Source organism: Crocuta crocuta, unplaced genomic scaffold (genome assembly GCF_008692635.1).
Source record: "Crocuta crocuta isolate KB4526 unplaced genomic scaffold, BGI_CrCroc_1.0 scaffold119, whole genome shotgun sequence".
Lineage (NCBI taxonomy): Eukaryota > Metazoa > Chordata > Mammalia > Carnivora > Hyaenidae > Crocuta > Crocuta crocuta.
The window spans coordinates 2,618,449-2,631,391 of record NW_027551562.1 but is presented as its reverse complement, the minus strand read 5'-3'; the positions used below and the strand labels follow the sequence as shown (position 1 = coordinate 2,631,391).

At 43.8% G+C, this 12,943-nt stretch overlaps 1 protein-coding gene across 2 annotated transcripts in view; it reads left to right on the top strand.

The window, feature by feature from the left end:
- DNAAF11 (dynein axonemal assembly factor 11) overlaps window positions 1-12,943 on the top strand; it is a 78,546-nt gene that overhangs the window by 42,808 nt on the left and 22,795 nt on the right. For both annotated transcript variants that reach the window (XM_077749957.1, XM_077749956.1), the window contains 2 exons: window positions 3,687-3,756; window positions 4,755-4,850. In XM_077749957.1, the coding sequence (XP_077606083.1) occupies window positions 3,687-3,756; window positions 4,755-4,850 (166 nt within the window). The remainder of the gene's footprint in view (window positions 1-3,686; window positions 3,757-4,754; window positions 4,851-12,943) is intronic.

Below are 12,943 nucleotides of genomic sequence, written 5' to 3'. Positions count from 1 at the left end.
CATAATTGTCAGAGCTTTGCTGTTTTCTTTTCTTTTCTTTTCTTTTTTTAATATTTATTTATTTTTGAGAGACAAGGAGACAGAGCATGAGCAGAGGAAGGGCAAAGAGAGGAGACACGGAATCTGAATCAGGCTCCAGGCTCTGAGCTGTCAGCCCAGAGCCTGACATGGGGCTCGAACTCACAGACTAAGAGATCATGACCTGAGCTGAAGTCGGATGCTCAACTGACTGAGCCACCCACGCACCCCAAGCTTTGCTGTTTTCTAACACTATTACCACTGGCCCCTTGGCTTTCACTACTGCCACTGCACTTTTATATTCCTCCTTGTTTTTTCCAAGAACTCTAATGTGATAGTAGGCACCAGGCAGTGGGTGATGGCCCCCACTTTCCAGTCCCATCTTAGAGACCTAGGGGTGCACCCTGCAGCTTCTTTATCTCCAGCAGACACTTTTTCCCCTGGCTGCGTCCCAGCCTCATTTCTTTAGAATTTTAGGTTTCGGCTGACTGTTCCTCAGGCCTCTGACTTCAGGGTCCACGTACAGGGTCTTTCCGCTTCTCCAACCCTTTCAGATGCACTGGTGACTCAGGACTTCGCACCGTGCTTCCCTCTGCCCACACCACATCACCCTGGATGTCCACATGGCTGGCTGCCTTACTTCCTGTGGGCCTCCGGTCAGATGTCACTTTATATAGAGGCCTCTCTGCCCCACCATCTGCAGTGCCTACCCCTGCCCCGGCACTTCCTCCCTCCTCTCTCTGCTTTCTCCCTGACAAACTATACATTTACTTGCATTTTCAAAAATGTGTGGTCAAGACAGGAAGTTTGTTCGGGCCTCCTTATGTCTGCAGCACCTATAGCAGTGCCTAGCGCGTCCGAGTGCAGGAATGAATGAATGCCTGAGTGAATGAATGAATGAATGGGCACTGGTAATGGGAGCCAGTGAACATTCACATACATGAATTAGAATAAAGTCCTTTCCTTTTTAAGGCCTGTCTTTTGTGCTCTATCTTATCTGATCTTCCAGTAACCCAGTGAAGGAAGAGGGATTGTTCTCCTCAGATTTCTCCAAAAGGGAGTTAATTTCCAGAGATTGAGTCTTGTCACAGTAACTACAGTAACCAGAGGGGCCGGAACATGTACTCACAGGCCGACGTTCCGCTTTGTTTAATTGTGTGAAAGAACACATAACTTAAAAGTCGCCATTTCAGCCATTTCGAGTGTCCGGTGCAGTGGCCCGTGGTAACTCCACGATGCTGTGCAGCCTTGCCACCGCTGAGCTCCAGGACACCCTCGTCCCCGCAGAACAGAAGCCCGTAGCCATTACGTAGTCATTCCTCATTTCCCCGCGTCCTGGCCACCGCGAGTCTGCCGTCCGTCTCTATAGATTTGCCAATTCTCGATCCTTCGTATAAACAAGATCACTTGTGGTCTTGTGTCCTTTCACATAGCATCACGTCTTCGGGGCTCATCTGTGTTGCAGCGGGTATTAGAATTCCCTTCCTCTTTGTGGCCGAGTAATATTCCGATGCACGCATGCACCGCATTTCTGTTCATCCGTTCGCGGGTTGATGCCATGTGGGCTGTTTCCACCTTCGGCTCTCGTGAGGAAGGGCTAGTCCTTTGTGTGTTCCTTCCTCCTCATGACAAGATGCCCCATTACGCCTCCTCTTTATTCTCCCGCCCACATGCCACCAGCCCACCTTCCTTTAAAGCGCGTCCAGCTCTTGTCCAGGTGATTTCGTGTCCTCTGTCCCTGCCGCAACCCAAGCTCCCTTTCTGCTGTGTTTCATTAAACGCTCGGTTTCACCCCCTTAGTTCTGTCCCATTTTTGGCCATATTCCTGGAGTGTAATGAATGTGCACCCCTTTCCCTTTTAGCTCTCTTGGCTTCTTCATGTTCAATCCTTGAAGGAAGACTTTCCTCAGGTCCCGATCATGCACTTTTCCAAGGAATGGTGCTATTTCTCCCGTCTGGGGAGCAAAATCCTTCCCTTCCCATGATTCTGTCTGAACGAATGACACTAACACTCCTTTTAATCTTTAGTGGCACATGGATGTATCTATGAAAGTTCTTTCCTTCCTTCCTTCCTTCCTTCCTTCCTTCCTTCCTTCCTTCCTTCCTTCCTTCCTATATTCTTTCTGTCTTTAGCCAGCAAATATCTATAGAATACCTACTATGTACCAGGCACGGGAGGCCGTAACTGGCACATTCTAAATACAGTCTCTGCTGTCCTAGAGCTTACGACCCAATGGGGGAGACAGAAGGCAGGCATCTGATAAGTAATTGCAAGGGGGGAAAGGTAGTGCATGGGAAGAGCCAGAGTTCGGGGTGCACCCAGTGGCACATGCAGTCCGGTGGTCCGTGGTGTAGGGGACGCCCAGGGAAGGTGCTGACCTGAGCGCCGATGGATGCAGGATGAGAAGCGGTGACTGCAGAGAACCAGCAGAAGGCGGTTTTAGGCAGAAATGAACAGCACATGCGAAGACCTCGTAGGTAGGGTCAAATGAAGACTTTAGGAGGCCCCACGCGTGAACAGGAAGATGTGATGTTAGTGCAGTAGCCATTCGATGAGATTTTGGGAGACCTTGTCTTCCTTTTTATTACTACAAGAATTTTTATTAAGTAAAAGGCAGTGATGCATTGTGAACGCCAACTCTGGGCTAGGCACCGTGCGTGTGTCTTCACAGCAATCTTAGGGGATGTGCGGTTCACATCCTTATTTTACAGATGAGGAAACAGGCTGAGAGCCGTTAAGGAATGTGGTCCAAGGTCACAGAGCAAGAGGGGGTGGAGTCAGTTCATCACCATCTGTGTGACGGAGGTCTGACTGCGTTTGCTAGTGTTCACACTCAATATTTTTTTAACTTATTACTTATCTTTGAGAGAGAGAGAGAGAGTGAGCAGTGGAGGGGCAGAGAGGGAGGGAGACAGAGGATCTGCGCTTACCGCAGCACACCCGGTATGGGGCTTGAACTCACAAACCATGAGCTCCTGACCTGAGCTGAAGTCAGCCGCCCAACTGACTGAGCCACCCAGGCGCCCCAACACAATCAATATTGTTAAATGTACAATTATACAGATGATTCTTTGTCTAAATAAGTGAGATGAAGCCTAAATCTTTGATTTGTTCATAACGCCAAGGAGAACAAATACAGGCCGATCCCTGGGGTCCCTGCCATAGATGGAAGGCTTTGCTTAATCAGCAAGAGGTACCTTCCAGAGAGAAGCAAAGCTGGGGACATGGCACTGTAGCAGCTGTCGAACAGCTGTGGGGACAGAGAGGGACTGAGGCAGTGGGAGCCGGGGCAGCAGGCCCCACACGTACTAGACTCAGCCTTCCTGCCTTTCATGTCAGTCTTAGGGGCTTAAAATAAAATATTCATGAAAGAACATGGCAAGCTGGGTTTTTTTGCAAACCTCTGGTGTTTGAGGCCGCAGATATTTTTAGGCGAGGGGCAATCAATGCCAAGTGTACTTGTGGCTCTAAAAATGAAATTGCTGATATATTGAATTTCCTTTGGTTTAGGGATTAATGGAAGACAAACTTCTCAAGACCTGTTCAGCAAGGAAATTGTAAACCTCTCTTTCATTTCACACAGTTCTTTAAATGTTAGTTTTTACTTGTACTTGTTTGAGCTTAATGTTTGTGAAAATTCTAAGATTGGATGTGTTTGATTTCAAAGGTATATGGACACCTCTTTGATTGATGTGGATGTGCAGCCAACATATGTGCGGGTCATGGTCAAAGGGAAGGTAAGTAAACATGGTAGACTTAGTCTCAAAAGCTGAGCCTCAAACTCAGCGAGGTTGCCTCAGAAATTGTTAAGAGTAATATGAAAACAGGAAACAAGATGCCTGACCAGAGAGCTATTTTTTAGACACATGATTAAAAATTTTTTAAATAATTTTTCTTAATGTTTATTTTTGAGAGAGAGACCAAGTGTGAGCAGGGGAGGGGCAGAGAGAGAGAGAGAGACACAGAATCTGAAGCAGGATCCAGGCTCTAAGCCATCAGCAAAGAACCCTATGTGGGGCTGGAACTTACCAATGGTGAGATCATGACCTGAGTGGAAGTCGGATGCTTAACCGACTGAGCCCCCCAGGCGCCCCTAGACATATGATTTTATACAGTGGGAATGGTTGTTGACCAACCACAGTGTAGGTCGATAAAATTAGTATTTTTAACTTCTGTCTATTGTGTTAGTACTGTTTCAAAGCGGATTCGATGGTTAGATATGTGGTAGCCTATGCTTGAAATCATATTTAAATTATACACCCACTTTAAATTGTCAATGATTTCATTCACAGCGATTGTAATTTTATGATTTTTGAAATAGTATTTTTTGCTGATTACGAGCATTCATAGGAATCATATGAAGGCTTTAAAATGGAAATATGTTGATGGTTTATGACAAGAAGTTTTATTGATAAATCCTTTATTAGGAGTCTAGTTAACATAAAAGGACCAACGACTATCTTGCTATTTATGATCGATGACTGTTCTTTAGACCGTTCATTAAAACAGGTAAATCAGTTTATGCATTTCAAGTGTAGCCCAGACTTTGATTTTTGGTTTTACTAAGCCTCAGCACGTTTTTTGAAATGGAATAGTTAAAAAAATTTTAATTTAATTTAGGAAGAAAAAAATAGAATAGAACGGTGACTCTTGAATTTATAATGAAAATGCCTCTTGACGTAACCCTCTCATGGGCATGCGCTCACACTCCACGACACTTCCTGTTTGTTTTCAGCCATTTCAGCTTGTCCTTCCTGCTGAAGTCAGGCCTGACAGCAGCTCGGCTAAGCGATCTCAGACCACAGGGCATCTGGTGATCTGCATGCCCAAGGTAGGCCGTGTCGCTTGGATCAATTTCCAGCCTGGATGTGTTGGCTCCTGAAGGAAATGGACCTGTCAAGGCTAATGATGGCTGCCTTTGGTGGAGGGAACCAGAAAATCTACTCACCCCAGCTCAGGCAGGAGAACCAGGGCCTGCGAGATCAGAGACAAGGCTGGGGCAGTTGGGACCTGGGGGTGGAGGGGGGTCACCCTGTCACCACGCCTCCAGTTGCTCTCACCTCTGCAGCCAGAGTGGCGGTGGGGTTTGGGGTGTGTGAGTCCCCACGAGCAGGTCTATTACAGGGCCCTCAGTACTTTTCACCATAAAGAAGTATAGGGAGGGCTCAGGCAGGGGAGGTCAAGGTCAAGGTCTCTCCCATATGTTAGCTTTATCCTCCGACTGGCTTCCTTCCTGAGAGGAGCACTTGCCGCCTCGGGGACCGCACGCTCTCCTGTCCTTCCCTTGCACGAAGAAGGACAGACAGAGAATCAGGGAAAGACACAGAGAGAGGAGCTCCCCCATCACCTCCGAAAAAAAGTCCCTCTGACCCATCAGGCCAGTGTAGGTGCAGAACCCATCAAGTCTCAATTGACTTAGCCTAGGGCAATGTGACCCATCTCTGGCCAAGGGATAGTAGTGCTTTGTTTGGTTTCTATTATTTCATTTTGATTACTATTATCTCATCCCATGACCTGGGGTGGGGTCAGCTTTTCCCCTAGTCACTGAGGTTTCAAAAGGGCAGAGTAGACTGAGCCCATCAAATGCGGTTCTGGCCTTGAGGAAAAACAGGAGAACAGGGATGGAGTGTCTGCCCCAGAGAATAAACCTGATCAGCCAGTCAGGTTTCTATAATAATTTGTTAATCCTTCATTTTCCCACAGCCAGATTTGTAACAGATTGATTATGGGTGATCAATCATGTATTTTTACTGAGTCGGTAAAAAAGCAAATACAGTTTGCTGTCAGGCAATAAGGTAACAAACACAGCTGTAGGAATCACATTGTCCTTGGTAACTACAACAATGTAGGAAGTGCTTATATGCTAATTAGCACAGCCTATCGGGAACTCTCTGAGAACCCAATTACCTCAGTCCTTTGATACACACATTTGTATGAAGCTGTGATCAGCAATCTCCTTTTTTTTTTTTTGGAAACTTCCATTCGAACTTAAACACCAAAGATTAAGTGATAACCATTACTTCCTAGAAGAAAAATCAAGACCTATGATTTACGCACCTTCTGCAGGGTACCAGGCAATTGATCAGAGGGCCTCCTCTGTCCCTGCTCATGAATCCTTCAAATACATGTATTTCCATTCTCCCTTTTGTTTTTACATCTGTCTGAATTTTTCATGTTAAATACACATGAGAAGTAGAAAAGGCTGCTTATTAAAAAGTATTCTAGAAGAGCGTGCTTGAAGATGAGATAATTTACAGAGAAGGACTCAGAATGGTTCTATTTTCTTCTCACTAATAAGCTATGAATAACATTTGTCCTTTGAGGTATCTGTTTTTACGGTTTTAGATGATTGTGTGATTGCGTTAAACTAACATTGATGCGTGTTATCTCTGTCATTATTTCTTTTAAATTATTAATTAGTGAATTAATTCCTCTTAGCATTCCTTTATATATCTCTATAATTATTACTTTGAAAAGGTAGGTAATCTGTTTCCATTCCCACCAATGGTGTAAGAGGGTTCCCCTTTCTCCGCATACTCGCCAATACCTGTTATTTCCTGTGTTGATTTTAGCCATTCTGACAGGTGTGAGGTGATATTTCACTGTGGTTTTGATTTACATTTCCCTGATGATCAGTGATGTTGAGCATCTTTTCATGTGTCTGTTGGCCATCTGGATGTTTTCTTTAGAAAAATATCTGTTAGGTCTTCCACCCATTTTTTAATTGGATTGTTTGCTTTGGGAATATTAAGTTTTATAAGTTTTTTGAGTTTATTTATTTATTTATTTTGAGAGAGAGAGAGCAAGTGAGGGTGTTGCAGAGGGTGCAGAGAGTGAAAGAGAGAGAATCCCAAGCAGGCTCTGCACCACCAGCGCAGAGCCCGATGCAGGGTTCAAACCCATAAACTGCGAGATCATGACTTGAGCTGAAATCAAGAGTCTGACGCTCAACTGACTGAGCCACCTAGGCACCCCAGTTTTATAAGTTTTTTATATTTTTTGGATACCAAGCCTTTATCAGGTATGTCATGTGTAAATATATTCTTCCCACTCAGTAGGTTGTGTTTTAGTTTTGATGATTATTTCCTTCATTGTGCAAAAGCTTTTCATTCTGATGAAATCCCGTAGTTTATTTTTGCTTTGGTTTCCCTTACCTCAGGAGACATAACTAGTAAGAGGTTGCTACGGCTCATGTCAAAGAGGTTGCTGCCTGTGTGCTCCTCTAAAATTTTAATTCTTGAATCTGTGCACCTGAAACTAAAAGATAGTCCATGAAAACAACCTCTGGAGAATAATTTCTTGCCCCAAATTAGTTGGTTTTCATTCATGAATGAGATATTTGCAAGGGCTCTAAAGTTCAAAGAACAAAATCTTTTTTTTTCTAATTAAAAAAAATTTTTTAATGTTTTTTATTTATTTTTGAGAGAGAGAGATAGACAGCGTGAGCAGGGGAGGGTCAGAGAGAGAGAGGGAGACACAGAGTCCAAAGACAGACTCCAGGCTCTGAGCTGTCAGTACAGAGCCTGATGCGGGGCTCAAACCCATGAACCATGAGATCGTGACCTAAGCTGACGTTGGATGCTTAACCGACTGAGCCACCCAGGTGCCCCAAACAAAGTCTTTTTCTTAAACATCATCACAAGTTAAAAAAACAGAACCCTGACTTTACTTGTGCTTACTATTAAAAGTATGTATTACTGAAAATTGACATCTTCATAATTCCTGGTGATAGAAACTTTTGAAGTACCAAACTCCTGAGCTGTTTATACATCCAGGCCTCTAACTCACTGAGCAATTGACTGAGTCCGGCTGCATCATAATTACCAAGGCAGCAAATTGGAATTGTAAAGCGTCTTGTCAAAGTCAGGTGGACACTTAACACACAATTTTGATTCATTCGCAAAATAGTGTTGTCATCACTTAACATATTGATAACCTAGTACTTCCAGAAATCTCTAACGTGGCCCTTTAGTAGTTTTTAGTATCGGGATACTCTAAATTAATGAAAAGAGGATCAGATCTGATATTTGGTTCCGTTTTATGATAATATTTGTAAAGAATACTGCGATGAGCTGACCTTCTTGATTGCGTCTGGGCCGTGATGATTGTGTTGTGTGTATTGCTGGAAGCTCAAGGATGTCTACAATTTCCAAGGACATGCAAGTCGTAACTGAATCCACAAAATGCTATAATATTTCTTATTAGACACTCCCTTCAACATTTTGGCATAGACATCAAATTAATAATTTTCTCTTTCCTTACTCCTAAATGGGGCTGCATCTTCATGGACTATGTGCTTTTAGGCGCATTTCATCAAGACTGCTCCCTGTCGCAGGGGTCATGGCTAAACTTTCTGTCGCTGACATGCCGGTGGGCCCTCCCAGCTCAGGTCCACATTCCAGGAGGTTTTCCCCTCACACTGTCGACAGCGCCAGATGCTTCCCACCATCCACCACTGAGTCTGTGTGTCCTGTGGACAGATGTAATTAACACACAAATGTCACAATCCTTAGTGTGCTGCTAGGCTTCCTCTGTCCTCCCGTACCATTGATAACTTCACCTGTGGGCACTGCGGCTCCCGGATGCCGTCGCCTACTGTTCCCCCTCCTCCGTGACTTCAAGGGTCAGTGTCTTGGCTAGCAGTGATGAGTGCAGCAGTGGGTGAAGACGTGCTCTCGCTCTCTCAGGTAGCATCGGCCAATACAAGATCCGCTGCCCAGATGACACAGGAGTAGGAAACGGTCTGTTTCATGAGGTTTTTCTCAGTCCTGTTCCACCGGTTAGTGGTATTTTTTTCTGAGTTTCTGGCACTGTTTTATTCACTAGCCTTAGCTTTGGGGAACAGAAGAGAGAATCTCAGTTCCATTGTGTGTAGGCTTCTATTACATTAGATATATTCAGTCAAGGAATGTGGCCCCTGGGTGCCTTCTATCAAACCCAGTCTTTTTTGGAAGAGTTGGTAACTCCTTTTTCAAAACTGCAGCCAGAATGATCATTTTATAATATATGTAAGTCAGACCACGTCACATTTCCCATTTCATTCAGAGTTAAAGGCAAACTGCCCGGACAGCTTTCCCCTGTCATCATCCCTCTGACATCATCTTCTACCACTTTATCTTCCCATCATTCCGGCCACATTGGCTTCACTATTATTTTACAAACAGGACACGCAGGCTCTACCCCAGGACCCTTGCACTTAGTGTCCCGTCTGTCGGAATGCTCTTCCCCCAGATACCCTCATGGTTTGCTCTCTCAACTTGTCCATGTTTCTATTCAGGTGTCCTCTTATCCATGGGTCTTTCTGATCCTCATATCTAGAAAGCATCGCTCCTCTAGCCTAGCATTCACTATCCCTCCTGCTGCCATATATTCTTCACAGACTGTATCACTACCTAACAGCCTATATATTTGTTTATTTCTTTGTCTATCCCCCTCAACAAGAAGTTAAGCTCTATGAGCACAGGGAGTTTTGTCTGTTCTCATCAGTACTCTGTCATTGGCACCTAGAACGGAGCCTGGCAAAGAGAAGGTGTTAAGTTTTTGTTCAATGAGTGAATACCTTAAATGCATCTTTAAAATACATTTAGTGGGGCACCTGGGTGGCTCAGTCAGTTAAGTGTCCGACGTCAGCTCAGGTCATGATCTCCTGGTTCTTGGGTTCGAGCCCTGCGTCGGGCTCTGTGCTGACAGCTCAGAGCCTGGAGCCTGCTTCCGCTTCTGTGTCTCCCTCTCTCTCTCTCTCTCTCTGCCACCTGCCCCCAAAATAAATAAACATTACAATTTAAAAAAGAATTAAAAATACATTTGATATTGGAATTTGAATCTCCTCCCTAATTATTCTTTCACCCAACCATTTCCTTATTATTTTTCCATACAGGTTAACTTTACAATAGTTTTATCTAATTTTGCCTCCAAAAATACTGATGGGAGTTTTGTTGTCATTACAATTGAGAAGCAGGGGAAATGATTAAGGAAGGGGCTCTGGAGCCCAAGAACCCAGGTTAAACCCTGGTAATTCTCCTCAGCAGTTGTATGGCCTTTGGCAAATGATTAATCCTTCTGTCCCTCAGATTCCCCATCCATAAAATAATATTAATAATAACCCATATCACAAAAGGCTATTGTGAGGACCATATAAATTAATATATGTCGCTTTGTGTATGTTAGAAGAATGTGGGAAATCATCCACACTGCATTTCTGTTTACCATGAATTCGTGTTATTTGTTGTTCCTAGTGATTAATATTGTCCCATTCATTAATAGCATTCCTTCCTCTATTAATCAACATGTTTTATGAATGATATTGCATTGCATTTATGGACTGTTATGGGAATGGATTAATGCATTTACATAATCAAAACTGTATTTTCAATAATGTATGTTTTTCCACTTATTATTCTTATTCTATGTCCCTTAGAAGCTTTTTGTCTTTTGCTTTTTATTTGGTTTTTGGTTTTTTTTTGTTTTTTTTTGTAGTTTTCACTCCAAAGCTACTACAGATTTACTGAGGTTTATTTTTAGGTCCCATACATATGATATTAATTCTATATTATGTGGAATTATTTCCCAACACATTACATTGCCTAAGTTTATGCTTGGCCTTCAGTATGTTTTCTTAAATGGGTGGTCAGACTAAGTTATATGTACATAAACAAACCATAATTAGCCTGGGAATATTTGGCATCTGATCTCATTACAGTCCAGCCTAACAAGATTTAACAGGAATTTTGTATTCACTGAGAAGCTTGCTTCAAGTCATTAAATTAAACTCCCATCTAGATTCTCAATTGACAAGTTACAGGAACTCTTCAAGCATACGCTTCGTGATTTCCTTTGGGTGTTCTTTCCGAATAATTAACTGAGATTAAGGAAGTTGCCATCTCAACTGAACAGCAAATTATATTTACAGCTTCAGTTGGTGAACATCTTGCTGGAGTCTGCTGTATGGAGCGCTGGAGGTGAAGGTCACATATTGAGGTGAACATTACAGACCATGATCCCAAAAAATAGTCTCAGACTCTCTTCTCTTTATGCGTTGGACACGTATTTCTCAGCACTTTGTCTCTACTCAGATATACATGTGATATACCCAGCCTAAACTCATTTTTATTCTCTGATTATTAATTTCCAGTGGATCTGAAGTGAAGGCTGCCTGCTCACCTTGCTAGGTTTTCGTGTGCCATTCATACTTCTCCTTTTTCTGAACATTATTTCTTGGCCTCAGCTCCTTTCTCAAACTTCTGAGAAAAACAGAAGCCAAAAAAGGCCATTTCCACATACACCAGCCATCACATGTTCCCTTGCTTAGCCTCCTCAGCCGTCCTGATTCAGTGAACCATCTGGCATCGATCTGTCCAAACTCACCACGTATGTGTCGGATCCCATTGCCACTGGCTCTTGGAAGACCGTTTTTCTCTCTGACAATTTTCTCTTCTCCCTAGAGAGGAGAATTGAATTTCTGCTTTCTGCATCATATATTAGAAAACAGGCTAAAACATCTTTAAAACAAACCAGTACGCGATAAAACCATCCGCTTCTAGGTAGCACCCTCATCTGCTTTACAGCAGAACTCATGGAACAGACATCCATATTTGTTCTTCAATTCTTTCCTCATAATGCCTAGAACCAATCCCAACTAGGCATTCGCACACACACACACACCCCACCTCCCCTCCGTGGAAACATCTCTTTGAGGTCTCCAGTCACCTCCATGTTGCTAAACCCAGCGGTCAGCCCTCATCTTCTAATTTGCCCTTTCAGAAGCGTTTTACACCATGATCGGTCCCTCCATTGGTAAGCACTTGTTTGCTTGGCATTAAGTATACACCGCTTTCACCCACTTCTCTTCCTACGACACTCTTGCCCATTGGGTGTCCTCTGCCACTGACCGCTGCTTCGCTGGCTCCTTCCCGTACCCTGGCCTCGGAAAGCTGGCGTGGCGGTCATTCCGTTCTGGGACCCCTTTCTTCCCTATGTGTTCTCATTTCCTATGGTAGTCTCACCTCATCTCATGACTCTGAGTGAGATCTAGAGCTGCATCATCTGCTGTTGCCAGCAAGGTCATTAGGGGCAGTAATGACGCGGAACAAAATTTAGGAAGATGGACTATGTATTTTAAATACCTTAATAATATTGACACCCAATATGATAGTGAGCAGTTATTGTCCGCTGATGCAGAAGGGATGGCTTTCAGTGGCCACACAGGAGTGAGAAGAAAAAAGTGCAAGTCCATGGGTGGGGACTCTAGTAAGCCACGTCCACTTCAGGAGGGGACTCTGATGGACTGTAACCTAAGAGTAAGGTGGATAAGAAGCCAGCCAACCCTCAGAAGGTCTAGCAGCCTGTCTCAATGGCTATCAGCCCTAACTGGGCCTTGAACTTGAGTAAGGGTAGTTTCAGATGAGTACCATTGCCTATATATATATTTTTTTTTAACTATATATACACACACATATATATATGTCGATATAGATATAGATAGATGTGTATTTTTTAAATAACTACCGAGCACACACTCAGAGATAAATTAGGCACACGGAGACATGACTGGGACCCCGTAGAAATGCTGCCAGTGTTTTGGAATCTGGTTATGCCAGGTTGCTGCTCTTCCCCCTGGCGGGGAACCTTGAGAGAGCCACATTTATTGTAGATATTAAATTGTGAGACACAGATTGTAAAGCACTGTTTTAATTTGAGGTCTCCCCGAAGAGGAGCCTAATGTAGGGATGCGAGTGCGGCAGTTTACTTGAGTGGTAAGGGACTGCTGGTCAGGAAGTAGGGAAGGGAAGATAGCCAGCAGAGAGTGCTCTATTAAGCCAGCTACCCCAGGGGGGAAAGCTCGAGGAGATATTGCAAACACCTCAGCATAGCTTCACCTAAGAGGGGGAAGAAACTGGAATAGCAATAAAGCAACACAGCAAACCC